At 55.9% G+C, this 27,873-nt stretch overlaps 1 protein-coding gene across 8 annotated transcripts; it reads left to right on the top strand.

Annotated features, from left to right (window-relative positions):
* Window positions 1–65: 65 nt before the first annotated feature.
* PNPLA6 (patatin like phospholipase domain containing 6) lies at window positions 66–27,873 on the top strand. 8 transcript variants are annotated; one of them, XM_030807692.1, is made up of 35 exons: window positions 66–245; window positions 756–908; window positions 1,516–1,584; window positions 1,940–2,027; window positions 2,198–2,280; window positions 2,456–2,553; window positions 6,101–6,241; window positions 6,332–6,491; window positions 6,813–6,893; window positions 7,107–7,235; window positions 7,538–7,618; window positions 7,712–7,874; window positions 8,166–8,249; window positions 8,745–8,854; window positions 8,945–9,112; window positions 9,191–9,268; window positions 15,736–15,941; window positions 16,128–16,259; window positions 16,347–16,470; window positions 16,823–16,936; window positions 17,184–17,259; window positions 19,994–20,137; window positions 20,316–20,379; window positions 20,662–20,830; window positions 21,000–21,182; window positions 21,356–21,474; window positions 21,731–21,887; window positions 22,568–22,684; window positions 22,770–22,839; window positions 23,284–23,400; window positions 24,958–25,259; window positions 26,753–26,869; window positions 27,116–27,212; window positions 27,309–27,418; window positions 27,597–27,873. In XM_030807692.1, exons 3-35 carry the CDS (start codon window positions 1,558–1,560, stop codon window positions 27,669–27,671), a joined length of 3,984 nt encoding a protein of 1,327 aa, XP_030663552.1. In that variant the 5' UTR covers window positions 66–245; window positions 756–908; window positions 1,516–1,557; the 3' UTR covers window positions 27,672–27,873. The 8 variants fall into 8 exon arrangements, with proteins under 8 accessions (XP_030663552.1, XP_030663555.1, XP_030663553.1 ...); XM_030807695.1 differs by having other exon boundaries at window positions 19,997–20,137; XM_030807693.1 differs by having other exon boundaries at window positions 147–245; window positions 384–908.

Genomic DNA, 27,873 nt, shown 5'->3' on the forward strand with positions numbered 1-27,873 from the left:
TTTTAGCGGGAGGAGCAGTCCTTGCTTTAAGCGGTGTGAGGCCCTTTAAGGCGCGGCCACACTCAGCATGGCGGCCTCAGTCGGCCTTCCAAGCATGGCGCGGTGTGTGTGTGGGGGGGATGGTGGGAGGGGCGGGAGGGACTGCGGTGCGACTAGGAGGGAATAATTTAAAGGGGCCGCGCCTGCGGAGCCGGGCGGAACGCTAGCGGTGTTGGCGCGGAGTGGACCCCGGCTGCGGCCCCTGGGTGAGTCTGGGTTTCCGTTGGCCTCGCAGGGGTGTTCCTTCAAGGGTCATTAGCGAGCCTCCGCTTTCCCACGATCTGTCTTCCGATTCCTGTTAACTCTAGACTTTCTGATGTTCTCATACCCCCACGTCTTGGCAGGTGTTTCCACATCGGTAGCCAGCTGTGCCCTGGGTGGAAGAGGACCGGCTACCCAGGAATTTTCCAAGTAACGACTCGCAGTCTCCGGGATTGCTATCTCCCGGTCCCCGAATTTCCATTAATACTCTAGCGGTGTCGGAAACATCCTCAGCTTCCCAGAAAAATCCCAGTAATATTCCAGCATCTCTCAGTATCTTCCAAGGAGCCCGGACGCCCTCCCCAGGCCCGCTCTCATAAGCACCCCAGGAATGTGCCCACCCACCTCCTAGTTTTCCCAGCAGTAGTATTGTAATCCTCAGAATCTCTCAGTAACTTTCCAGTGACCCCCCATCCCCACCCACTAATTCCAGCGTCTCTGGTTACGCCTCCCAGCAATGGCGCCACCATCGGTCCCGGAGTCCCAGTGATGCTCCGTGCCATAGAGCCCCCATAACCTCACTACTACGTGATAGTAGATCCCCGGCAAAAACCAGCAGCGCCTTGCAAGCCCAGGCCACCCCAAGCATCCCAGGACTCTTCTGAAACGTGGGTATCAGACGCCTTCCGCGGATGCCCCGGCAGTACTCCCGTGCCTCCCAGCTCCTGGGTCTTCCCCGGGGCAGGCTTGGGTCGGGAGCCGAGTATCTAGGTGCCCACTCCCGGACCCCACGGTTTGCGGGCCCCAGTTTTCCTGGGGTGGGGCATTCAGTCTTCCACGGAGTAGGGGGTGCGGCCTGGGGGGTCGGGTGGTCAGGCTTGATCAACCCCGCAGAGGGCAGTGACCCGGGAGGAAGTCACCAGGTGCAGGGGACCGTGCCCTGCGGGGACCTGCCTGCAGGCTGCTGACAGTGGGTGCCGGGTCGGCCTTTGGCCCCGGAGTGGGGTTGGATGGGCGGGGCGTCTGGTAGGCCCTACGCGTAGGCGAAGGGAGCAGGAAGCCGGGCACTCGCCTCACCTCCTGGCCAGCGCCGGGAGGTCGGTTTGCTCCATCCCTTAGTACCGCAGCGCCCCTCTAGCCGCGCCCCTGGCAGGTGGAGACGCTTCCCCCCACCCCAGAGGGCGGGGCTTGAGCTGGGGGCAGGGCTTGAGGCAGGGGAGGGCCGGGCCCAGATTGACGACTTGCACGGGTTCCTTCGACTCCTTGATTTCCCAGGCCTCCGGGCTACCAGATCGGCCGTCCAGCTGGAATCAACCGATGGAGGCTCCTCTGCAAACTGGAATGGTAAGGGGTGGGGCGGGGACCGGGTAGGTGCGGGCGTGGGGCGCCACGGGGACTACAACTCCCGGCGTGCTTAGCGCGCATTACGCGGCCTGGCGCTAACACGCTGCGTCCGCTCGGGCGGAACTACGTTTCCCGGCATGCACTGCGGGCCGCCGGGCCTCAGGGAAGAGTCGCGCCCCCGGGGAGGGAGCAGCGCTGGCCCATTCTGCAGATGGGGCCATCGAGTCACGGGCTGGCTACGAACTCCTCGGGGGCGAAGGTGGCGGAGAGGGATGGGTTCCAGGACGTCCCGGCGCCCGGGGAAGGCTCGGCGGGACGGATTTGCGGTGCGCAGCCAGTGCCATTCGTCCCTCAGGTGCTGGGCGTGATGATCGGGGCCGGAGTGGCGGTGGTGGTCACGGCCGTGCTCATCCTCCTGGTGGTGCGGAGGCTGCGAGTGCCAAGTGAGCACCGGAGGGGCCCCTCTTGGGAGGCTGTGTGGTGGGAGGCCCAAATGCCCGGGTCCCGAGGCGGCAGAGATGGGGATTTGCTGGCGTCTGTTCGCGGTACCCCAGCTCTGGCAGGGTGGAGTCTGCACAGAGTTCGGAGTGCCTGTGTCCCCACCTATCCCCAGAAACCCCAGCCCCGGATGGCCCCCGGTATCGGTTCCGGAAGAGGGACAAAGTGCTGTTCTATGGCCGGAAGATTATGCGGAAGGTGAGTCCGGGACCCCTGGGGTCCGCCCTGACCACACAGAGGCCGCGCCCCTTCCCTATTTACACTTCTTAGTGTCTGCCACCGCTCCTTCCTTGATGGAGACCCTCTGGATCCGTCTGCCTCTTCTCCAAGGTCTGAATTAGCAATTGACCCATCTCCGCCTTCATTCTCCCAGGTGTCACAATCCACCTCCTCCCTCGTGGATACCTCTGTCTCCGCCACTTCCCGGCCACGCATGAAGAAGAAACTGAAGATGCTCAACATTGCCAAGAAGTAAGGCTGTGCTGGATGTGACCTGGTATTAGGGGTTATCTCAGGGGACTTTTGAGTAATCAACCCACACCAAAGTGTTGTGGAAGTCTTCCCATATTGGCTGGGCGCTGTGGCTCATGCCTGTAATTCCCAGCACTTTGGGAGGCTGAGGCGGGCAGATCACCTGAGGTCAGGAGTTTGAGACCAGCCTGGCCAGCATGGCAAAACTTCATCTCTACTAAAAATACAAAAATTAGTTGGGTGTGGTGGCATGGGCCTGTAATCCCAGCTACTCAGAAGGGTGAGACAGGAGAATCACTTGAATCTGGGAGGTGGAGGTTGCAGTGAGCTGAGATGGCGCCACTGTACTCCAGCCTGGGCAATAGAGTGAGACTCTGTCTCAAAAAAAAAAAGAAGGGGGGGGAGGGGGGAGGGACAGCATTAGGAGATATACCTAATGCTAAATGATGAGTTACTGGGTGCAGCACACCAACGTGGTACATGGATACATATGTAACAAACCAGCACATTGTGCACATGTACCCTAAAACTTAAAGTATGATAATAATAATTTTTAAAAAAAGAAAAAAAAAAAAAAGAACTCATCGCTTTATCCAACAAAAAAAAAAAAAAGAAAGTCTTCCTGTGTCAGAGAGGCATCTCTGGACTCTCCTCTCAGAGCTCTTCCACACCAGACACGCTGTCTCTAGGGTCTCTCTTCCCTGAGGGCTACCTCAGTGACGTTCTCCTTCCACTGGGGTATCTGAGCTATGTGTTCCCAAGTCAGTATCTCAGCGGTCTTGCCATATATTTAGTGGGGGGTCTACATCAGGGGTCTCCACGTAGGTTATTTCATGAGTCTCCTCACATGAGTGGTTTTCTTCCAGGGTACCTCACTGAGGTAACTGTGTTTCTATGACCTCCTAAAGGGGCTATCTCCAGCCTCCAGCCTCTCTTCTCCAGGGGTTATCTCAGGCATCTCTCTACATCAGAAGACATCTTTCCTATTTTATGGACCTTAGAGTTCTTCCCACACTAAGGAGGCTGTTTCAGGAGTTTCTATTCCCTAGGGGCTATCTTAGAATTTTCTTGCACTAGAAATAAAGGAAGGACGCGTCAGAGATCCCTGTTGGCAGCAAGGAGCTATCTCAGGGTCTGTGAGAAAGGCTCTCCAACCCTCTTTGCAAGCTGGTTGCTGGCTCTGGGATCCCCTTGCGTCATGGAGTCTACCTGGAGGTCTGCCTCAAGGGTTTCTTCATCCCAGGGCAGGGCTCTCCATGATCAATAGTCCTGCAATGGCAGGCCTTTCTTTTTTTTTTTTTGAGACGGAGTCTCGCTCTGTCGCCAGGCTAGAGTGCAGTGGCGTGATCTCGGCTCACTGCAACCTCTGCCTCCCAGGTTCAAAAGATTCTGCTGCCTCAGCCTCCAGAGTAGCTGGGACTACAGGCACCCGCCACCATGCCCAGCTAATTTTTGCATTTTTAGTAGAGACGCAGTTTCACCATGTTGGCCAGGATGGTCTCGATCTCCTGACCTTGTGATCCGTCCGCCTCAGCCTCCTAAAGTGCTGGGATTACAGGCATGAGCAACTGAACCCGGCAATGGCAGGGCTTTCTATGAGTTGAGTAGAAGGGCTATCTCAAAGTTCCCCATGATCAGTTGAGGGTCTGTACCTCAGGTTTCTCCACATCACAGGAACTGTCTGTAGTGTTTGCACACTCTTAAGGGACTACCCTGATATCTTCATGATTGTCAGAGGGCTATCTCAACTTTCTGTGACCTAGGGAAGAGTTAGCTCAAGATCTCCCTGATCAAAAAAGAAATAATAATAACAATTATTATTATTATTTTGGAGACAGGATCACACTCTATTGTTGAGGCTAGAGTGCAGTGGCACAATCACAGCTCACTGCAGCCTTGACCTCCTGGGCTCAAGAGATCTCTCCTGCCTCAGCCTCTTAAGTAGCTGAGACCATGGGCATGCACCACCATGCCTGGCTAATTTTTAAATTTTTTGTAGAGATGGGGGTCTCACTGTGTTGCCTAGGCTAGTCTTGAACTCCTGGCCTCAAGCAATCTTCCTGCCTCGGCCTCCCAAAGTGCTGGTATTACAGACATGAGCCACCACGCCCAGCCAAAAAAGGAATTATATCTGAATTTCTTGATTTCACTGAGTTTAACCCAGGGGCCCATCCTCCAACGTCTATCTAGGGATCTTTTGCCAGCGGAGGGTCTTTCTCAGCAATCACTGTGACTTGTGGGGAAGGGCTGTCCCAGGTCCACGATTAGCAGAGGGGCTGTCTCTGGATTCTCCACTTATAATGGGGGCTACTTCAGGGACCTCTGTGGCCGTCAGAGGAGCTGTCTGAAGGTTCTCTGAGACTGGGAGGAAGGTCTATCTCAGGAATGTTTACGTAGAGTAGAGAGGCTGTATCTGCGGTCTTCTCATATGTTGGAAGCTATGTCAAAGGCATACTCACGTTAAGGGGACTATCTCAGGAATCTACTCTGTGACTACTGGAAGGACCATTTCAGGACCCCCATGATAAACACAGGTACCATTTCTGGGCCTACCCTTATCTTGGAAGCTATATCAGGGGTCCGCTTTCCTAAAGGGTTCAGCTTGGGCCTATGCCTAGTGGAGGGGCCATCTCAGAGAACTTTAGGTCTGGGGTCATAGGGTTTTTCCATAAAGGGCCAGATAGTAAATGTTTCAGGCTTTGCTGGCCACATATGGTCCCCACTGCAACTCTTCAACTCTGCTGCATGGGAGCAGCCATAATGATATGCAAATACATGAACGTGGCTTTGTACCAATAAAACTTTATTTACAAAAATAAATGTGTCCAGCCGGGTGCAGTGGCTCACACCTGTAATCCTAGCACTTTGGGAGGCTGAAGCGGGAGGATCACTTGAGTTCAGGAGTTTGAGACCAGCCTGGCCAACATGGGGGAAACCCCATCTCTACTAAAAATACAAAAAATTAGCCAGGCTTGGTGGCGCCCACCTGTAGTCCCAGCTACTTGGGAGGCTGAGGCAGGAGAATCGCTTCAGCCTGGGAGGTGGAGGTTGCAGTGGGCCGAGATTTCACCACTGCACTCCAGCCTGGGTAAAAGAGCGAGACTCCTGAGGCCGGTCGCAGTGGCTCATGCCTGTAATCCCATCACTTTGGGAGGCCGAGTCGGGTGGATCACCTGAGGTCGGTAGTTTGAGACCAGCCTGACCAACATGGAGAAACCCCATCTCTACTAAAAATGCAAAATTAGCCAAGCACGGTGGCACATGCCTGTAATCCCAGCTACTAGGGAGGCTGAGGCAGGAGAATCGCTTGACCCGGGAGGTGGACGTTGCAGTGAGCTGAGATCGCACCATTGCACTCAAGCCTGGGAAACAAGAGTGAAACTCCATCTCAAAAAAAAAAAAAAAAAAAAAGGCGGCCCGCCTGATTTGGCCAGCGGGCCAGAGTTTGCTGTACGTGAGCCCTTGGGAAAGGGGTATGTGGGGGTCTTAGGTTTGCTGAACCTTCTCCCTGTCCCCCTCACCCCCGGCACCCCTCCCCTCCCACCAGGATTCTGCGCATCCAGAAAGAGGCGCCCACGCTGCAGCGGAAGGAGCCCCCACCCGCAGTGCTGGAAGCTGACCTGACCGAGGGCGACCTGGCTAACTCCCATCTGCCCTCCGAAGTGCTTTATATGCTCAAGAACGTCCGGTCAGTGTTGGGGTGCAGGTGGGGGTGGAGGGCTGCAGACGTGGGGCCGCTCTGACCTCCAGCCTCTGTCCCCCACCGCCTGTCCAACAGGGTGCTGGGCCACTTTGAGAAGCCGCTCTTTCTGGAGCTCTGCCGACACATGGTCTTCCAGCGGCTGGGCCAGGGTGACTACGTCTTCCGACCAGGCCAGCCAGATGCCAGCATCTATGTGGTGCAGGACGGGCTGCTGGAGCTCTGTCTGCCGGGGCCTGTGAGTGGGCCTCCCCAGGGGCTGCTGCAGGAGGATGGGTGGTGGGGATGGGCAGCAGGCATTGGTCTGTAGAGCTGGTGGTCTTTGGTCATGCGTCATCGGGAGTCAGGGGAACGGGTGACCAAGGACATTTGGGCTGGTGTGCATGGTGGCTCAGTAGTTACAAGTATTGAATGATGGGAGATGCCTGCTGGTTGGAAGGCTTGGCGGGTTCCCCTGAGAAGGGATGAGGAGTGTCAGTGATCATTGGGATGGCTGAGGGGGTGACATGCCAGTCACCAGGGCGAGGCCACCGAGGGTCCACGGTCCCCTGTGTCTCAGGACGGGAAGGAGTGTGTGGTGAAGGAAGTGGTTCCTGGGGACAGCGTCAACAGCCTTCTCAGCATCCTGGATGTCATCACCGTGAGTGACCAGTTTCTGAGGCAGGGGGGCTGGGGTGCGAGGTCCCACCCAAGGGACTAGATTGAAGGAAATCACTGGGTCCCCAATCTCTGATTCATCCCTGATGCTGCCGATGGCCCCTCACGGGACTGGCGCCAGGAAGGATTGGGGTAGTAGCGAGGGGGGACTCGCAGCCCCTGCCCTTGTCTCTCTTCACGCCCTCCCCTCCCCCAGGGTCACCAGCATCCCCAGCGGACCGTGTCTGCCCGGGCGGCCCGGGACTCCACGGTGCTGCGCCTGCCGGTGGAGGCGTTCTCCGCGGTCTTCACCAAGTACCCGGAGAGCTTGGTGCGGGTCGTGCAGGTCAGTGGGCCTTCGCCTCCTGTCACCCCCCGAGGGACCCCACCCTGGCCCCCACCCATTCCAGGCTCCAAGGGGCGGAGGCCCAGCAGCCAGCAGGCACTGGAGCTGTGGTTATCGGCCTGGAGCAGCCAGACATCCACAGCCGCAGACTCCTCCCTTAGCTGCCTCGCCCCATTTCCCCAGACTGTGGGTCTCTCCCTGGTTCCCGCCCCACCCCTTATGCTGCAAACTAGCCCGGCCCACCATCTGGTCCTGTCCCTGACCCCGCCCCATCTTATGGCCACGCCCCTGGAGCCCTGCAGATCATCATGGTGCGGCTGCAGCGAGTCACCTTCCTGGCACTGCACAACTACCTGGGTCTGACCAATGAGCTCTTCAGCCACGTGAGTGGGTGGCGGGGAGCGAGCACAGAGGGGATGGGGGCGAGGTCAGAATAGGACTCCCAGGACAGGCTACAAGCTGTTCTCTGCCCCCAGGAGATCCAGCCCCTGCGTCTGTTCCCCAGCCCCGGCCTCCCAACTCGCACCAGCCCTGTGCGGGGCTCCAAGAGGATGGTCAGCACCTCAGCTACAGACGAGCCCAGGGAGACCCCAGGCCGGCCACCTGATCCCACCGGGGCCCCGCTGCCTGGACCAACAGGTACCCAGGGACCCAAGGCCAGCCAAGCCCAATCTCCCAGGAAGCCCCATCTCAGTTCTTTTTCAGTTCTGCATAGAGTCAACCTGACCCTGTCTAGCCCCACAGGGACCCCATAGCTGGGCACCCAGGTCTGACTCCTATCTGGTACCCAGGAAGCTCTGGCCTCATCCCCAAGGACCCACTGGAATTGCTTTAACTAGTTCATCAGTCCCCAGCATCTCCTTATCTCCCAACCTGCTAATCCTCCTAGTGGCTCTGAGGGGCAGGAGCCTGAACATGTGTCTCCCCCAGGGGACCCCGTGAAGCCCACATCCCTGGAAACCCCCTCGGCCCCTCTGCTGAGCCGCTGCGTCTCCATGCCAGGGGACATCTCAGGTTTGGAGCACTGGGTCTGGGGGGAGGGCCATGGAGCTTCCAGGTTTGAATCCAGGTCCACCGCCTGCCCATCTTGATTTTTTTAATCTGCGAAATGGGAACACTGCCAGTACTTCCCCGGGCACTTTTTTGTAGATATTCATCGAGATAGTGCTTCTCCCACCTGTGTTGAGAAGGATTCAGAGGGAGAGTGCAGGCGTTGATTAGTCATGTCTGCTACAGCAGTGGCCCATGGCACATTGGTATCCATTGGTCTCAGACTGCAACTGTGGTTACTCTCATCTTTTTCTTTTCTTTTGAGACCTGTCTCCCAGGCTAGAGTGCAGTGGTGCTGTCATAGCTCACTGCAGCCTCGAACTCCTGTGCTCAAGTGATCCTCCAGCCCCAGCCTCCCAAATAGCTGGAACTACAGGCCTGCACTGCTACACCTGGCTCATTTTTAAAAAATCTTACTCTCATCTTTATGGCTTTTGTTGCCCCCCTGCCCACCTGCAGGTTTGCAGGGTGGCCCCCGCTCCGACTTCGACATGGCCTATGAGCGTGGCCGGATCTCCGTGTCCCTGCAGGAAGAGGCCTCCGGGGGGTCCCAGGCAGCCCTCGCTCGGGTAAGGCCTGGGACCCTGGCCAGTGGTGGAGTCCGCAGGGGAAGGTGGCTGGGAGGGAGCATCAGGAGGTCACAGGCCTGCCCCACTCAGACCCCCACTCAGGAGCCTCGTGAGCAGCCGGCAGGTGCCTGTGAATACAGCTACTGTGAGGATGAGTCGGCCACCGATGGCTGCCCCTTTGGGCCCTACCAGGGCCGCCAGACCAGCAGCATCTTCGAGGCAGCAAAGCGGGAGCTGGCCAAGCTGATGCGGATTGAGGTGGGCAGCCGAGGGGAGCTGGGCACAGGGCGCAAGGGAGGCCTGGCTGCGCCCATCTCAACCCCCATCCCTCCCCAGGACCCCTCCCTCCTGAACAGCCGAGTCTTGCTGCACCACGCCAAAGCCGGCACCATCATTGCCCGCCAGGGAGACCAGGTGAGGCTGACCCCTGACCTTTAACCATGCCACCTGAGATCATTCCCTATGGCTTCTGTGACCTCTGATCCCTGCCCTTTGACTGTAAGACCAGCACCTTCTCCCATAGAAGCAGACCTCTCTCATCCTATCATCTCCAAACCCTAACCCTTGGGTTCTGTGACCCCCACCCCCTAACCCCACCCTATGTCCTCTGGACCTGTCAACCCTTCACCTGTGACCCCTGAACCTTTTGCCCTAGGACCCCAACTCCGAGATCTCTCCTGCCTGCCCTGTCTCTTCCTGTAATTCTGTTTTCTGAACTTCTGATCCTGCAGTATTCACTAACGTGTCTGCTTCTTACGCTGACCGCCGCCAGGATAGGGGCTCAATAAATGGCTACAAATCACCATCTGGCCCCAGAAGGCCATGAACCAGCCCTTGTGGTGGCACCCAGGATGTGTAGGAAAATGTATGCCACCATTCTGTCCACTGTCCATATGGGGAAACTGAGGCCCATCAAGGGTTAGTGACCCGACTACCAGCTGAAAGTCAGGAAGTCCCAGGGTAGGAGGAAGAGGAGGAGGAAGAAGAAGAGGAAAGTTGAAACCCACACACTGCCCCCAGAGTGTGGCAGATGATCTAGAAAGTTCTCTGCTTCCTCATCAGTGGAATGGGGTAATAAAGAAGAGATGCCCAGTTCGCAGAAACCCCAGTGAGACTTTTTTTTTTTTTTTTGAGACAGAGCCTCCCTCTGTCACCCAGGCTGGAGTGCAGTGGCGTGGTCTCAGGTCACTGCAAGCTCCGCCTCCCAGGTTCACGCCATTCTCCTGTCTCAGCCTCCCAAGTAGCTGGGACTACAGGCGCCCGCCACCACGCCCGGCTAATTTTTTGTATTTTTACTAGAGAGGGAGTTTCACCGTGTTAGCCAGGATGGTCTCGATCTCCTGACCTCATGATCTGCCCGCCTCAGCCTTCCAAAGTGCTGGGATTACAGGCATGAGCCACTATACCAGGCCTTTTTTTTTTTTTTTTTTGAGACAGTCTTACTCTTGTTGCCCAGGCTGGAGTGCAGTGGCACAGTCTCAGCTCACTGCAACCTCCGCCTCCTGGATTCAAGCAATTCTCCTGCCTCAGCCTCCCGAGTAGCTGGGATTACAGGGTTGTGCCACCACACCTGGCTAATTTTTATATTTTTAGTAGAGATGGGGTTTCGCTATGTTGGCCAGGGTGGTCTCAAACTCCTGACCTCAGGTGATCTGCCTGCCTCGGCCTCCCAAAGAGCTGGGATTACAGGCATGAACCACCGAACCCAGCCTACTGAGACATTTTTGATTGTTAGGATTTCACAGGGTGCTGTTCCCGACACCTGGTGGGTAGAGACCAGGGATGCTCAAATGTACAGAGCAGCAGGCCAGAACCATCAGTCATTTTTTTTTTTTTTTTTTTTTTTTTTTTTTTTTTTGAGACGGAGTCTCGCTGTCGCCCAGGCTGAGTGCAGTGGCGCCACCGCTCACTGCAAGCTCCGCCTCCCGGTTCACGCCATCTCCGCCTCAGCCTCCGAGTAGCTGGGACTACAGGCGCCGCCACCACGCCGCTATTTTGTATTTTTTAGTAGAGACGGGTTTCACCGTGGTCTCGATCTCCTGACCTCGTGATCCCCCGCCTCGGCCCCCAAGTGCTGGATACAAGCGTGAGCCACCGCGCCCCGCCCATCCAGTCCATTATCCACAGTGTGGGGTTTGCAAGAGTGACAAGCGGCCAGGGAGGGAGTTTAGCAGCAGCTTACAGTGAGGAGGGGCCTGAGGTGACAGTGAGCTATCATAGGCACTGGGACCCCAGCACTGCCCCAGGCTCGGGGGAGAGAAGCCTGGGGCAGGTTGGAGTGGGGTGGGAGCTGTGGCCCCACTGTTAGCCGGCTGGGGTGTTGCTGTGTCACTTGACCCAGTGACTCTGCTGTCCCCTTGAACCACCCATGGCAGGGATGGGCTCTTTTCTGGAGAGGAAGTCGAGGCTTTCGCCAGCTGTTCTTAGTATAGCTGAGGAAGTAAGTTTACCTCGTGGCTTCTTTGGGGGCCCCTGGGCCCTGCTTATCTGGGCGACTATTGACCACAACGCAGCCCTGGCCTGTCAGTGGACCAAGCTGGTCTGCAGCCCGTCAGAGCTTCTCTGGGTTGGCAGGACTTTTGTTAGGTACTCCTTGCTCTCCTGTGCTTCTCCTTGAAACTTTGTTTTTTTTTGAGACGGAATCTCGCTCTGTCGCCCAGGCTGGAGCGCAGCAGTGCGATCTTGGCTCACTGCAACCTCTGCCTCCCGGATTCGAGTGATTCTCCCACCTCAGCCTCCCTAGAAGCTGGGACTACAGGCACGTGCCACCACGCCTGTCTAATTTTTGTAGTTTTAGTAGAGACAGGGTTTCACCATGTTGGCCAGGCTTGTCTCAAACTCCTGGCCTCAAGTGATCCACTCACCTCAGCCTCCCAAAGTGCTGGGATTACAGGCATGAGCCACTGCACCTGGCCACAGTCTGGAAATTCTGTCTTAGAAGGTTCCAGCATGTGTTTATATCTCCTGGGACTGTGCCTCACCCAGGGGTCCCTGCAGTGTTTTGGCAGGTGGAGCTTCACTGGGTGCCAGACAGGTTGGTGTGGTGGATAAAGAAGGAATCTCTCCATTTCTGGGCGGTTTCAGTTCCTTATTTATAAAGGAGTGGAACAGGAAGGTGTCTGGCTGGTCAGGCTACCCAAAAAAGAAACGTGTTTATCCAGCATTTGCCCCATCTCAAACCGTGTGCTGCCAGCTGGACAAGAGGCAGGAAAAGGGCTGGGCATGGTGTCTCACGCCTGTAATCCCAGCACCTTGGGAGGCCAAGGTGAGCAGATCACTTGAGGTCAGGAGTTCGAGACCATCCTGGCCAACATGGTGAAACCCCATCTCTACTAAAAATTCAAAAATTAGCCAGGCGTGGTGGCGGGCACCTGTAGTCCCAGCTACTCGGGAGCCTGAGGCAGGAGAATTGCTTGAACTCAGGAGACAGGTTTCAGTGAGCTGAGATCGCACCCCTGCCCTCCAGCCTGGGCGACAGAGTGAGACCCTGTCTCCAAAAAAAAAAAAAAAGTGGGCAGGGAAAGCCCTTAGTGGTCCCTGCCCTTGGGCAGCCCACAGTATTCTGAGAGACATGACTCAAAGGATTACACAAATTCTTGTAAAATCATATGTGCTTAGTGCTACAAAGGAGATGACCTTGGCACTACAAAGTCTGGCTTAGGGTGGCACCTCTAAGGGTATGACCTAAGAAGGAAGGAGGGGGAGGAACAAACTGGGTGCAGGTGGGAGGAAAGGTCTTTCTAGACAGAAGGAAGAGCTTGTGCAAATGTTGTGTGGTGGTAAGAAATAGGTTGATCTCTAAGAAATAAAAAAGGAAGTCAGTGGGCCTCAAGTGAAACAATATTTTTTTGGGGGGGTGTAATGGTTTTATTGAGCTATAATTCATGTACTGTATGATTTACCCATTTAAAATATATACTTTAGGCTGGGCACAGTGGCTCACGCCTGTAATCCCAGTGCTTTGGAAGGCCGCGGCGGGAGGATCTCGAGTCCAGGAGTTGGAGACCAGCCTGGGCAACATGGCAAAACCCAGTCTCTACAAAAAACAAACAAAAAAAATTAGCCAGGCATGGTGGTACATGCCTGTGGTCCCAGCTACACGGGAAGCTGAGGCAGGCATAAGCCACCGCACCCGGCCATGCCCACCTAATTTTTGTATTTTTAGTAGAGACAGGGTTTCGCCATGTTGGCCAGGATGGTCTCGAACTCCTGACCTCAGGTGATCCGCCTGCCTCAGCCTCCTAAAGTGCTGGAATTACAGGCATGAGCCACTGCACCCGGCCTTATGTAAGGGTTTCTGTGTAGACATATGTTTTATTTATTTTTTTAAAGGTGGCGTCTCATTATGTTTCCCAGGCTGGTCTCGAACTTCTGGGCCCAAGTGATCTTCCCACCTTGGCCTCCAAAAGTGCTTGGACATATGTTTTCATTTCTCTTGGGTATATACCTAGGAGTTGAATTGCTGGGTTATAAGCCAACTCTATTTTTTTTTTTTTTTAAGAGGGAGTCTCGCTATGTCGCCCATGCTGGAGTGCAGTGGCGTGATCTCGGCTCACTGCAACCTCTGCCTCCTAGGTTCAAGCAATTCTCCTGTCTCAGCCTCCCGAGTAGCTGGGATTACAGGCACACACTGCCACTCCTGGCTAATTTTTGTATTTTTAGTAGAGACACGGTTTCACCATATTGGTCAGGCTGGTCTTGAACTCCTGACCTCAAGTGATCTGTCCACCTCAGCTTCCCAAAGTGCTTACAGATGTGAGCCACCACGGCTCAAAGGGATTACAGATGTGAACCACCACGGCCAGCCTCTATTTTTATTTTTTTTAAGCACTGTGTTTTTGTTTGTTTGTTTGCTAGACTATTTTCCAAAGCAGTGGCACCATTTTACATTTCCACTGGCAGTGTATGTGAATTCCAGTCTCTCCACATTCTCTCTAACACTTTGTAATTCTAGCCATCTTTGTGGGTGTGAAGTGTAGTATCTCATTGTGGTTTTGCTTTGCATTTCTCTAATGACTTGACGTCGAACAGCTTTTTATGTGCCTATTGGCCATTTCTATATCTTTGGAGAAGTTTCTATTCAGATCTTTTGCCCATTTTACTCTATTTTTTTTAGAGATGGGGGTCTCGCTATGTTGCCCAGGCTGGTCTCCAACTCCTGGGCTCAAACTATCAAGCGATCCTTCTGCCTTGGCCTGCCAAAATGCTGGGATTGCAGGTGTGAGCCACCGCACCTGGCCTTTAATTTATTTTAGTGACGGGGTCGTGCACTGTAGCCCAGGCTGGAGTGTAGTGACGCTATAATAGCTCACCGCAACCTCAAACATCTAGGCTCAAGCAATCCTCCTGCCTCAGCCTCCAGAGTAGCCAGGACTATAGACACATGCTACCATGCCTGGCTAATTAAGCAAAATTTTTTTTTTTTTTTTGTAGAGACAGGGTCTCACTATGTTGCCCAGGCTGGTCTCGAACTCCTGGGCTCAAGCGATCTTCGCACCTCGGCCTCTCAAATGCTGGGATTACAGTTGTGGGCCACCACACCCAGCCCCTTCAGTATACTTTAAATCAGGGGTGTCCAATCTTTTGGCTTCCCTGGGCCACATTGGAAAAAGAAGAATTGTCTTGGGCCACACATAAAATACACTAACACTAGTTGGGCGTAGTGACACACACCTGTAATCCCAGCTCTTTGAGAGGCCGAGGTGGGTGGATCACTGAGGTCACAAGTGAGTTTGAGACCAGCCTTGCCAACATGGTGAAACCCCGTTTCTACTAAAAATACACAAATTAGCCGGGCGTGTGGCAGGCACCTTTAATCCCAGCTACTCGGGAGGCTGAGGCAGGAGAATCACTTGAACTCTGGAGGTAGAGGTTACAGTGAGCCGAGTTTGCACCACTGCACTCCAGCCTGAGCGACAGAGCAAAACACCGTCTCAAAACAAAAAAAAAAACAAAAACAAAACAAAACAAACACTAAAGATAGCTGATGAGCTAAAAGAAAAAAATCGCAAAAAAAAATTGCATAATGTTTTAAGAAAGTTTATGAATTTGTGTTGGGCCGAATTTGAAGCCATCCTGGGCCACATGCAGCCCATGGGCAGCAGGTTGGGCAAGCTTGCTTTAAATCATCTGGAGATTACTTATAATACCTAATACAATGTAAATGCTATGTAAAGTCATTATACTGTATTATTTAGGAAATAATGAGGAAAAATAGTCTGTAAATGGTCAGTGCAGATGCAATTTTTTTCCTGAATATTTTAGATCCAAGGTTGGTTGAATCCTGGGTATACGGAACATACATACATATATATATATATATAGAGAGAGAGAGAGAGAGAGAGAGAGAGAGACAGGCTGCTCATCTATATATAAATATGTAAAATATTTTTATATGTATTTATATTTGTATATAGATGCTGCTCATATCCAAAGTCTGTATTCTCTCCTTCATGTTTTTCTTTTTTTCTCTTTCTTTTTTTTTAAGACAGTGTCTCACTCTGTCGTCCAGGCTGGAGTGCAGTGGCATGACCTCAGCTCACTGCAACCTCTGCCTTCCAGGTTCAGGCAATTCTCTTGCCGCAGCTTCCTGAGTAGCTGGAATTACAGACATGTGCCACGACGCCCAGCTAATTTTTTTTATTTTAGTAGAGACGGGTTTCGCCACGTTGGCCAGGCTGGTCTTGAACTCCTGGCCTCAAGTGATCCCCCTGCCTTGGCCTCCCAAAGCGCTGGGATTACAGCCGTGAGCCACCGCGCCCTGTGCCTTCATATTTTTCTTAACCCTTCCTTTCTTCTTTTTTTCCTGTGGGGGCACATTGACCTGAGCTGGGGTCCGCGCTGTCCGGGTTCTGTGTTCATCACATCCCCTGCCCTCATAGGACGTGAGCCTGCACTTCGTGCTCTGGGGCTGCCTGCACGTGTACCAGCGCATGATCGACAAGGCGGAGGACGTGTGCCTGTTCGTAGCGCAGCCCGGGGAGCTGGTGGGGCAGCTGGCGGTGCTCACTGGCGAACCTCTCATCTTCACACTGCGAGCCCAGCGCGATTGCACCTTCCTGCGGATCTCCAAGTCCGACTTCTATGAGTATGACAGCCCGAGGTTGGAGTGGGGGTGGCACTCGGAGGACCCCAACTCGTGGGAGTGGCCAGAACCCCATCCCTCAACCTTCACTCCGGGAAGAGCAGAAGGGAGCCCCCAGATCTGGCCTTCCAGCGCCGGTGTAGGACAATTTTGAGGCCTTCCTCTTTCATCTCAAGTCTGTTCCTGCAGGATCATGCGCGCACAGCCCAGTGTGGTGCTGAGCGCAGCGCACACGGTGGCAGCCAGGATGTCGCCCTTCGTGCGCCAAATGGACTTCGCCATCGACTGGACGGCAGTGGAGGCGGGACGCGCGCTGTACAGGTGCAGCTCCCACCGCGCTGCTCAGGCCCCGCCTAGGGGTTGGGACCTGGGGGTGGTCAGACCTTGCTGACCCCCACGCCCACTCAGGCAGGGCGACCGCTCCGACTGCACTTACATCGTGCTCAATGGGCGACTGCGTAGCGTGATCCAGCGAGGCAGTGGCAAGAAGGAGCTGGTGGGCGAGTACGGCCGTGGCGACCTCATCGGTGTGGTGAGCGCGACCCCCACCCACTGACCTCTGGCCTTTTCCAGGCCCGTCCCTCGACAACGCACACACATCATCCCGGGTAATCCAGAGAGTGCTGAATGCAGCTCCCGACCTCTGACGTCACCCAGTCCACTCCCCGCCCAGACCTCATTTCGTCGGAAAAGGGGATTCCGCCTGTCGTGGATCCCTGTCCTCTCCCTCTGCCCAGAGCTCTAATGGGTAGCGAGCGAGGCTTGCTTCCCTACACCCCCATTGCAGGGGAGCCCTAGATGGGGTAGTACAGCCCCCTTTCCACCCATCTTCCGCCTCCCCATTCCCCACCCAAGCAGCCCCAATCATGCACGCGGCCCCCCAGGTGGAGGCACTGACCCGGCAGCCGCGAGCCACGACGGTGCACGCGGTGCGCGACACGGAGCTGGCCAAGCTTCCCGAGGGCACCTTGGGTCACATCAAACGCCGGTACCCGCAGGTGCGGCCTGTTGTGGGCGGGGCAGAGAGGCGGAGGCGGGACCCCAGGGGGCCCGGGCCTAGTGTGTGGGCGGGGCTTCCAGGTGCGCGGGTCGGGGGCGGGGCCGAAGCGAAAGAGTGAGGGCGGGGGCTCTTAGGGGTGGGACCCAGGTAACGGGGACCCAGGAGCCCCGGCATAGGAGGGAGAGGTGGGACCTGGACAGCCGCTTCCCAGGTCTCACTGAAATGCCGACCTCCAACGCCCCCAGGTCGTGACCCGCCTTATCCACCTACTGAGCCAGAAAATTCTAGGGAATTTGCAGCAGCTGCAAGGACCCTTCCCAGGTGAGAGCCGGCCGGCCCAGAGCGTGCTGGGAGTTGTAGTCCGGCGTCCAGAGCATGCTGGGAGGGAAGTCTTCTTTCCTGAGGGATGCTGGGAAATGGAGTTCCGCGAAGAAATCGTGCCCCTGAGGGTTTCAAACCCTAAGTAGGACCGAGGTGCAGAGCATTCTGGGGAATGGAGTTCGTGTTCCTAAGCATGCCGGGAAACGGAGTCCTCGACCCCGGGCGTGCTAGTTAATGGGCTCGAAAGTAAATCAGTGGTGCCGGAGAGGGAGTCTTAGGCGGTGGAGTCGGCGGAGTCTGCCCGGGAGTCAGGGCTTGCTGGGGAAGTCCACGGCCTGGACGTTGAGAGAAAGGGAGTCCTAGATCAGAATATGATGGCAGGGCCGGGCATGCTGGCTTATGCCTGTAATCTCAGCACTTTGGGAGGCCGAGGCAGGAGGATCGCTTGAGCCCAGGAGATTGAGTTTGAAACCAGCCTGGGCAACATAGTAGGACCCCCGTCTCTACAAAAATTTCAAACATTAGCTGGGCGTGGTGACACATGCCTGTAGTCTCAGCCACTCGGGAGGCTGAGGCGGGAGGATTGATTGCTTGAGCCTGGAGGTCGAGGCTACAGTGAGCCGTGATCGTGCCACTGTACTCCAGCTGGGACGACAGAGCTAGAGCCTGTTTCAGAAAAAATAAAACAGCAAACAAACAAAACTCCCCATACCATGATGGAAAATAGTCTGTGGATTGTTTAGGACTCTGGGCACCTTGCCTTCTGAAGTTACAGCATGCTGGGAGATGTAGCCCCCTGTCTCAGCCTGTGGCTTCAATGAGCTAGAACAGAATGGGGCGTGTGGTGGGGTTGGAGGCCTGCTGAAATGCGGGCCTGAGTTTCTACACTGTGGCGGCCAAATTCTGGGCCAGCGCAGCAACCTAGATACCCCTTTTCCCTCCAAGGGCTCTACCCAATTGGCCCTGACCCCTAGATCCTCCGAAGCGGGGGCAGGGCAGTAGTGGCAGAAAAGACATCATTAAGAAATTACAGAGGCTGAGGCCGGGCGCGGTGGCTCAAGCCTGTAATCCCAGCACTTTGGGAGGCTGAGGCGGGTGGATCACGAGGTCAGGAGATCGAGACCATCCTGGCTAACACGGTGAAACCCCGTCTCTACTAAAAATACAAAAAAAAATTAGCCGGGCGTGTTGGCGGGCGCCTGTAGTCCCAGCTACTCGGGAGGCTGAGGCAGGAGAATGGCGTGAACCCAGGAGGTGGAGGTTGCGGTGAGCCGAGATCGCGCCACTGCACTCCAGCCTGGGGGACAGAGAAAGACTCTGTCTCAAAAAAAAAAAAAAAAAAAGAAAAGAAATTACAGAGGCCTGAGGCGGTGGCTCACGCCTGTAATCTCAGCACTTTGTGAGGCCGAGGCAGGTGAATCACTTGAGGTCAGGGGTTCGAGACCAGCCTGGCCAACATGGTGAAACTCATCTCTACTAAAAGTACAAAAATTAGTCGGGTGTGGTGGCGGGTGCCTGTAATCCCAGCTACTTGGACGGCTGAGGCAGGAGAATCGCTTGAACCTGGGAGGTAGAGGTTGCAGTGAGCCGAGCCTGCGCCGTTGCACTCCAGCCTGGGCAACAAGAGTGAAATTCCATCTCAAAAAAAAAAAAAAAAAGAAAAAGAAGGAAAGAAATTACAGATAGAGAATACACTATCTAGAAGACAAAAGAGGGTCATGATGGCGTGTGGCTGACGGAGGGAGGAAGGGAGGGAGAAAGAGGCTTTTCTAAGGACAGTGAGCTGAGACTTGACAAATGAGATGGGGCCAGACATGAAAGAGAAACCAGGGGTGCTGCACAGGAGGCTGGTGGTGGTTTGGAAGCACTGAGGAGGAAAGTGATCAAGGGGAGAGGTGGTGGGGGTGGGGGGATAAGTCACATAGGGGCTAGGGGCTGTCTACAGGCATTTGAGCTTATTTAGATCGTTATAGGGGAGGAAGGATTCCACCAATAAGGAGGCAACAAGAGGTCTAGGCAAGATATGGGGGTTGACAGCTGGTCTAGGCTGGTAGTGGAGAAGCTGGGAAGCAACAGATGGGTCAAAAGTAGCTTTTCTTTTCTTTCCTTGTCTTTGTCTTTTATTTTCTTTTTAAGCAGGGCCTCGCTCTGTAGCCCAGGCTGGAGTGCAGTGGCACGATCTCGGCTCACTGCAACCTCTGCCTCCCGGATTCAAGTGATTCTCCTGCCTCAGCCTCCCAAGTAGCTGGGATTACAGGTGTATGCCACCACGCCTGGCTAATTGTTTTGTATTTTTAGTAGAGCAGTGTTTCTCCATATTGGCTAGGCTAAAAATAGCTTTATTTCTGCCTTGTTTTATGTTCAGGTCCCCCATTAGACAGAGGAACCAAGGCCAGAATGGGGCAGGGGCACTGGCCAATTGATCTCCCAAGCACAGTGAATCTGAATGGTTGTAGAGTTGTGTAATGGATCCCACTGAGGTGATCAGGGCCCAAAGTGGAGGGTGGATGGCCATGTTTTAACAAAAGAGGGGATAGTAGTTGAGGCTGAGGGTCCAGGACCAGAGCCATGGCTTTCAGTATGGTAGAGTCAAGACTTTGGGCAGCTGGGGACTGCAGTCTGTGAGCAGAGGAGCAGAAATTTCAGATAAGGAGGAAGAGGAAGAAGAGGAGGAGGAGGGTTCATCTCTCCAGACACAGGTTCGAACCACAAATCTCATCCCATGGGTTCTCAGCAGGCTCTGGGCTGGGTGTGCCCCCACACTCAGAACTCACCAACCCAGCCAGCAACCTGGCAACTGTGGCAGTCTTGCCCGTGTGTGCTGAGGTCCCCATGGTGGCCTTCACGCTGGAGCTGCAGCACGCCCTGCAGGCCATCGGTCAGTGGGGTGAGGGTCATGGGTGGGGGCTGGCAGTGGGTGGGACATTAGTGAGTGAGAGATGTTCGGGTAGGTCATTTGGAGGGCCACAGGGGCGGGGTAATGGATATTCTTTTCTGAGTTAGGCCCCAGCCCTGTGGACCATGGTTCCCAGCCTCCCTTCCCTACCTACCCCTAGGTCCGACGCTACTCCTTAACAGTGACATCATCCGGGCACGCCTGGGGGCCTCCGCACTGGACAGGTGTGTGTTGCAGAAGGGAGTGGGGAGGGTGGTGGGTGGGCTTGGAGCCTCAAATTCTTTCAGACCTGCATTCAAGTTCTCGGCTTCCAACCACGGAGCATGCGTACTACCCATAGGTCAATGGGGAGACTCGCAGTGGTGTGAATCTGCCCATCGGGGCACGGACTTCCATGGTGGGGGTTTGGGTGTCTAAGTTCCTCCCAGCAACGGAGCTATGTAGTCTCGGGGAGCACACTGACCCCAGGCCAACCCCAGGATGACGCTGCCCCCATCCCACCCTAGCATCCAAGAGTTCCGGCTGTCAGGGTGGCTGGCCCAGCAGGAGGATGCACACCGTATCGTACTCTACCAGACGGACACCTCGCTGACACCCTGGACCGTGCGCTGCCTGCGACAGGCCGACTGCATCCTCATCGTGGGCCTGGGGGACCAGGAGCCCACCCTCGGCCAGGTTGGAAGGCCGCGCTCCCTGATCTCACCCACCTCGGGCCCCGTCCCTTGCTGTCCCGTGCCTGCACCAGGCCACGTGCAGCCTCGCCGTGGGGGTAGGCGATCAGGGACCCAGGTGTGGCCAGGTGGTGGGGGGGCGGCTGGTGACCTCCACCGGCCGTCTTCCGCAGCTGGAGCAGATGTTGGAGAACACGGCTGTGCGCGCCCTTAAGCAGCTCGTCCTGCTCCACCGAGAGGAGGGCGCGGGCCCCACGCGCACTGTGGAGTGGCTCAACATGCGCAGCTGGTGCTCGGGGCACCTGCACCTGCGCTGTCCGCGCCGCCTCTTCTCGCGCCGCAGCCCTGCCAAGCTGGTGAGGAGCGCGCGGGCCCCCACCTTCCAGGGGCGTGGCTAATGGGCGTGGCTTGGGAGATTGGGGCGGGGCCTGGGAGAGCTGCGGACAAGCTCGAAGGTCAGGGTGCCCCTGGGGGATCCGCCGGACCCCGCCCTCATGCTCCTGGGTCGCGGCTATCTCCCCCATCCCAGCATGAGCTCTACGAGAAGGTTTTCTCCAGGCGCGCGGACCGGCACAGCGACTTCTCCCGCTTGGCGAGGGTGCTCACAGGGAACACCATTGCCCTCGTGCTGGGCGGGGGCGGGGCCAGGTGAGGGGCGGGGCTTGCTCCTGGGGGCGGGGCCTGGGTGTCCGAGGGTGGAGCTTCCTGGGAGACACGTGGGGGCGGGGCTTGCTTCTGGGGGCGGGGTCTGGGTGTCCGAAGGTGGACTTCCTCCCCGGGAGAGACCCCGTGGGTAGGGGCGGGTCCCTTGTTCCTTAGCAGTGCGGGAGGTGGGAGGAGGTAGGAGCAGGGGAGTTCCTGCAGGTGGGGCCTAGCGGGTCACTGGGGCCCATTTTCCCGGCAGGGGCTGCTCGCACATCGGAGTACTAAAGGCATTAGAGGAGGCGGGGGTCCCCGTGGACCTGGTGGGCGGCACGTCCATTGGCTCTTTCATCGGAGCGCTGTACGCGGAGGAGCGCAGCGCCAGCCGCACGAAGCAGCGGGCCCGGGAGTGGGCCAAGGTGTGTGTTGCGAGGAGGGGTTGCAGCACCCCAGGAGTGCCATAAAACCCGTGGCTCCACCCTAACCTGATCCCATGGGGGAACCTCCAGGGTCAGGGTGACCCTTCCTGATTGAATCTGTGAACCCCAGCTGTCCGGACTTTTATAGATATGCTTCTAGGACTCTGGGTAACCACTTTGGGACCTCCTGTCTACTGACCCTAACCCATAACCCCCAACAAGAGCACCCAGGGCCTTTGGTGACCACCTTGTGAATGGCCTTGGGTGACCACATCATCCCTAAGTGCTCCTTTTTTTTTTTTTTTTTGAGACTGAGTCTTGCTCTGTCGCCTAGGCTGGAGTGCAGTGGTGCAATCTCGGCTCACTGCAACCTCCACCTCCCAGGTTCAAATGATTTATCCGCCTTAGCCTCCTGAGTAGCTGGGATTACAGGCACGCCCCACCAGCCCAGAAAATTGTTTTGTATTTTAGTAGAGATGGGGTTTCACCATGTTGGCTAGGCTGCTTTTGAACTCCTGGCCTCAAGTGATCTGCCCGCCTTAGCCTCCAAAGTGCTGGGATTACCAGCGTGAGCCACTGCACCTGGCCCCTAAGTGCTGCTTGCTCACCTCCTATTGGTGAACCTTATCTGTGACCCCAGGTAACTCCTATTTGACCCTGTCTGGCCCCCTTGTCCCTAGAGCATGACTTCGGTGCTGGAACCTGTGTTGGACCTCACGTACCCAGTCACCTCCATGTTCACTGGGTCTGCCTTTAACCGCAGCATCCACCGGGTCTTCCAAGATAAGCAGATTGAGGTAGGCCCGCCTCATCCCCTGCCCTGCCTACCCCTCCCCAGAGGAGCCCCCTGCTCCTCCCCCACCTCGATCCCTGTCCCCGCAGGACCTGTGGCTGCCTTACTTCAACGTGACCACAGATATCACCGCCTCAGCCATGCGAGTCCACAAAGATGGTGGGTGTCCCCGCCCAGCCCGCAGCAACCGCTGATGCCACGTGGGGTTTGGGGGGATGCTTCCGGGAGGGCCGCTGAGCGTCTGGGACGTTGTTAACACGAGTGACCGTCCACCCTGGCCCGATCGCCGACCACTAACCGCCACCCACTAATGCCCTGGAGGCCCCAGGTACGTCCATCCTCCAGGGAGGGGAGCAGGGAGACTCGTCGGATGCCTTACCCCCCTCACGCCATCCCCACAGGCTGTGTGTGGCGTTACGTCCGGGCCAGCGCCTCCTACTGCCCCTACCTGCCCCCACTGTGCGACCCCAAGGATGGGCACCTGCTGGTGGATGGGTGCTACGTTAACAACGTCCCAGGTCAGCGAGCCTGCCGGGCTGGCCGGGCCTCCGGCGTGTCTGAGCGTGTCTGTGCGTGTTTGTGTCTGTGTGTCCCACCGCGCAGGCTCCCTGTGGCGGTATGTGCGCGCCAGCATGACGCTGTCGGGCTACCTGCCCCCGCTGTGCGACCCCAAGGACGGGCACCTACTCATGGATGGCGGCTACATCAACAATCTGCCAGGCAAGTGGCTGCCCGCACCACCCGCGCACGGAAGCACCTCCCACACCACACGCATGCACACGCATGGGCACACACAGACAGGCTCAATGAGGGAACACATGCCCAAGCTGCCCATGCAGGAGTGCAGACACACATGTGCACACATGTGGTCACGTGCACAAGATGATACATGAATGTGCCTGTGGACAGCGACATGTGCAGTTGAAATCTACATTCTGGCCAGGCGCGGTGGCTCAGCCTGGAATCCCAGCACTTTGGGAGGCCTGAGGTGGGCGGATCACCTGAGGTCAGGAGTTTGAGACCCGCCTGGCCAACATGGTGAAACCCCGTCTCTACTAAAAATACAAAAAAAATTAACCAGGCTGGTGGGGTGTGCCTGTAATCCCAGCTACTCAGGAGGCTGAGGCGGATAAATCACTTGAACCTGGGAGGTGGAGGTTGCAGTGAGCTGAGATCGTGCTACTGCACTCCAGCCTGGGTGACAGAGCAAGACTCAGTCTCAAAAAAAAGAAAGAAATCTACATCTACCTGCTGGTGTGCTGTGTTAAGCACAAGTGGATGTACACACAAGAGGGACAGGTGCACACGTCCACATGCACATCAGGGGACATGCAGGTGGAATGCAACACTCATATATGTGCACACCAGCTATATACGCACATGCTTTCTCTCAGGAGCAGGTAGGGCTCACACTCACGTGTACACACAGGCACGTGCACAGATGAACACGTGTGTCAATGAAATAGGGCATTTGCCAACACATGCCAGTCTGTCCCATTTGTCCTGCACGTTCCCTCAAACATGCAGGGATGTGCACACACGTAGATAGGATGTGGCACCTCTGACCGAGTTAAGCCATGCCTACCACCCTTATGGGTGCAGGTGAGAGGCGGGCAGGTACACAACTTAAAATTTCACACCCCAGAAGTGTGCATATACGAATAGACATGTACGCTAGCTGCACACATGCTCACAATCTTGTAGGCCAGGGGTGGGCAAACTATGGCCCACAGGCTGAATCCTGCCCTCTGTTTGATTGTATAAATAAAGCTTTATTGAGCCGGGCACAGTGGCTCACGCTTGTAATCCCAGCACTTTGGGAGGCCGAGGTGGGTGGATCACTTGAGGTCAGGAGTTCGAGGCCAGCCTGGCCAACATGGTCAAACCTGGTTTCTACTAAAAATACAAAAATTAGCCGGGCATGGTGGTGTATGCCTCTAATCCCAGCTACTCGGGAGGCTGAGGCAAGAGAGTTGCTTGAACCTGGGAGGTGGAGGTTGCACTGAGCCCAGACCGCGCCATTGCACTCCAGCCTGGGTGACAGAGTGAGACTCTGTCTCAAAAAATAAAACAAAACCTCCCAACACCTGACACCCCTCCTTAACTTCAGTTGCATCATTTCCACGTCTGTGCATGACAGCATGATGTTTGCATGTGTGGGTGGTTTTTTTTTTTTTTTCATGATCATTTGCATGATGGCGTCTGTGGGACTGGGTTGAACATCTCTGCCCCGGGCCCCCAAGGGGAGCAGCCTGCTGACCGCCCCCGGCCCCACAGCGGACATCGCCCGCAGCATGGGTGCCAAAACGGTCATCGCCATCGACGTGGGGAGCCAGGACGAGACGGACCTCAGCACCTACGGGGACAGCCTGTCCGGCTGGTGGCTGCTGTGGAAGCGGCTGAATCCCTGGGCAGACAAGGTAAAGGTTCCAGACATGGCCGAAATCCAGTCCCGCCTGGCCTATGTGTCCTGCGTGCGGCAGCTAGAGGTTGTCAAGTCCAGCTCCTACTGCGAGTACCTGCGCCCGCCCATCGACTGCTTCAAGACCATGGACTTCGGGAAGTTCGACCAGATCTATGTGAGTGGGCAGGAGTGGCGTGGTGCCTGCATAGGTGGTCCAGCTAAGCTTTGCTACTTAAAGCCCAGAGTGGTATGAGGGGGAGGAATCCAGGAGGAATCCAGGAATCCCATCTGGAATCTCTGGAAAACAGATCAATGATCAATTGGTGATGTCTGCAGGGGATGTAGTAGGGGTGTGGCTGTGCATGTGCTGTGTAAGAACTTTCTCCTTATAGGCCAGCTGCACCCCCGGAAGCACTGTATAGTGATTTCTAGTGCCATTTCTGCATTGGTGGGAATGAGAATAGTGATGAAGTAGAAATGGTTGCCACAGTTCCAGGAGAGGGAGGTAGCAGTGTGTGTGTTATATGCCACTGACCCTGAAAAATGTGCCATAGCCCAAGCCAATTGAAATTGATCGGGGGCCAGGCATGGCGGCTCATGCCTGTAATCCCAGCACCTTGGGAAGCTGAGGTGAGAGGATTGCTTGAAACCAGGAGTTCAAGACCAGCCTGGGCAACATCGCAAAACCCCATCTCTACAAAGATTAAAAATTAAAATTAGCTGGATATGGTTGTGCATGCCTGTCACCCCAGCTACTCGGGGGGCTGAGGTGGGAGGATTGCTTGAGCCCAGGAGTTTGAAGCTGCAGTGAGCTATGATTGCGTCAGTGCACTCCAGCCTGGGTGACACAGCAGAACTCTGTCTCTAAGAAAAAGAAAGGGCCAGGCATGGTGGCTCATGCATTTAATCCCAGCATTTTGGGAGGCCAAGGTGGGCAGATCACTTGAAGTCAGGAGTTCAAGACCAGCCTGGTCAACATGGTGAAACCTCATCTCTGCTAAATATACAAAAATTAGCCGGGTGTGGTGGCGCATGCCTATAGTCCCAGCTACTTGAGAGGCTGCAGCAGGAGAAATTGCTTAACCTGGGAGGCAGTGGTTGCAGTGAGCCAAGATTGTGCCATTGCACTCCAGCCCGGGTGACAGAGTGAGACTCTGTCTCAAAAAATAATATTAATTTTAAAAAAGATAAAAATAATAATTTTTTTTTTTAAAAAGAAAGAAAGAAATTGATCAGTAGCTGCAGCCCAGAAGCCCTGAGTCTGAGAAGAGATGTGTGATGTCCCTTGTGGGCTCACTGGGATAGCATGCCATGAGAAATTCAAGATGTTTGCTGTGGGCTTGGGAGATGGCAACATCCACAGATGTACTGCCTGTTTGCAGACTTCAAAATAAGCTCACACATCACCACCTTATGTTATTTGCTACCCAGCACCCTGCATGGGGCTGTGTGGGAAAGAACATGGAGAGATTGATTGGTAATGTCTGTCAAGGGCAGGACGGGATGTGTAGGCAAGTGTGCTATGTGCAGCTGACTCTGAAATAGGTTTAGTCTCAAATGCAGCTCCCCCAGAGCATCAGGCTTTTGAGGGGCCAGAGAATGGGCAGACAGAGCGGGGACAAGCAAAGCAGGGTTGCAGACACGGACCCAGCCCCTCACTTCCCACAGGATGTGGGCTACCAGTACGGGAAGGCGGTGTTTGGAGGCTGGAGCCGTGGCAATGTCATTGAGAAAATGCTCACAGACCGGCGGTCTACAGACCTTAATGAGAGCCGCCGTGCAGACGTAAGCCTGTGATGCCCCTGGGGCCACTCTGACTCCACTGATTCCAGAACCCAAGCCCCCTTAAAGTCTCCCCCAAACCTCAGATCACCCCACATATCCCTGGGTTTTGCTGAGCTCTCAGACCTCTGCTGACTTCAGAGAGTTCCCACCCTAGGATCTCCTCTGAGCCCCCAAGGCACCACTGGGCCCCCCAGGGGCCCCAAGAGTGTGGGCCCCCCCAAGAGCCTCACCAGTGTCACCCCACAGGTGCTTGCCTTCCCAAGCTCTGGCTTCACCGACTTGGCAGAGATTGTGTCCCGGATTGAGCCCCCCACGAGCTATGTCTCTGATGGCTGTGCTGACGGTGAGGGGCCCAGGAGACCCCCAAGAGGGAGGGGAGTGGCTGGAGATGGCAGGCCAACCCCGATCCCCTCACCCGTGCCCTGCTTCCTGATTCCAGGAGAAGAGTCAGATTGTCTGACAGAGTATGAGGAGGACGCCGGACCCGACTGCTCGAGGGACGAAGGGGGGTCCCCCGAGGGCGCAAGCCCCAGCACTGCCTCCGAGATGGTGAGAGTGGGTGGCCCAGGGTCCCCTCACACCCCCCAGAGGGTCATGAGTACAGTGTCAGGCGGGGGAGCAGGGGGGCGTATTTGAGATCCTGTGTGTGCTGGGTGCTGGCTGACATGTGCACAGTGACGCATCAGTGTCCCGTGCTGGGTGACATGTGTGTGACCTTTCCTTGCAGGAGGAGGAGAAGTCGATTCTCCGGCAACGACGCTGTCTGCCCCAGGAGCCGCCCGGCTCAGCCACAGATGCCTGAGGACCTCGACAGGGGTCACCCCCTTCCCCCCACCCCTGACTGGGCTGGGGGTGGCCCTGTGGGGGTAGCTCACTCCCCCTCCTGCTGCTATGCCTGTGACCCCCGGGGCCCACACACTGGACTGACCTGCCCTGAGCGGGGATGCAGTGTTGCACTGATCACTTGACCAGTCCCCTCCCCCAATAAACTCACCTCTTGGAAA

The sequence above is a fragment of the Nomascus leucogenys genome, unplaced genomic scaffold (genome assembly GCF_006542625.1).
Source record: "Nomascus leucogenys isolate Asia unplaced genomic scaffold, Asia_NLE_v1 Super-Scaffold_241, whole genome shotgun sequence".
In the NCBI taxonomy this organism is placed as follows: domain Eukaryota; kingdom Metazoa; phylum Chordata; class Mammalia; order Primates; family Hylobatidae; genus Nomascus; species Nomascus leucogenys.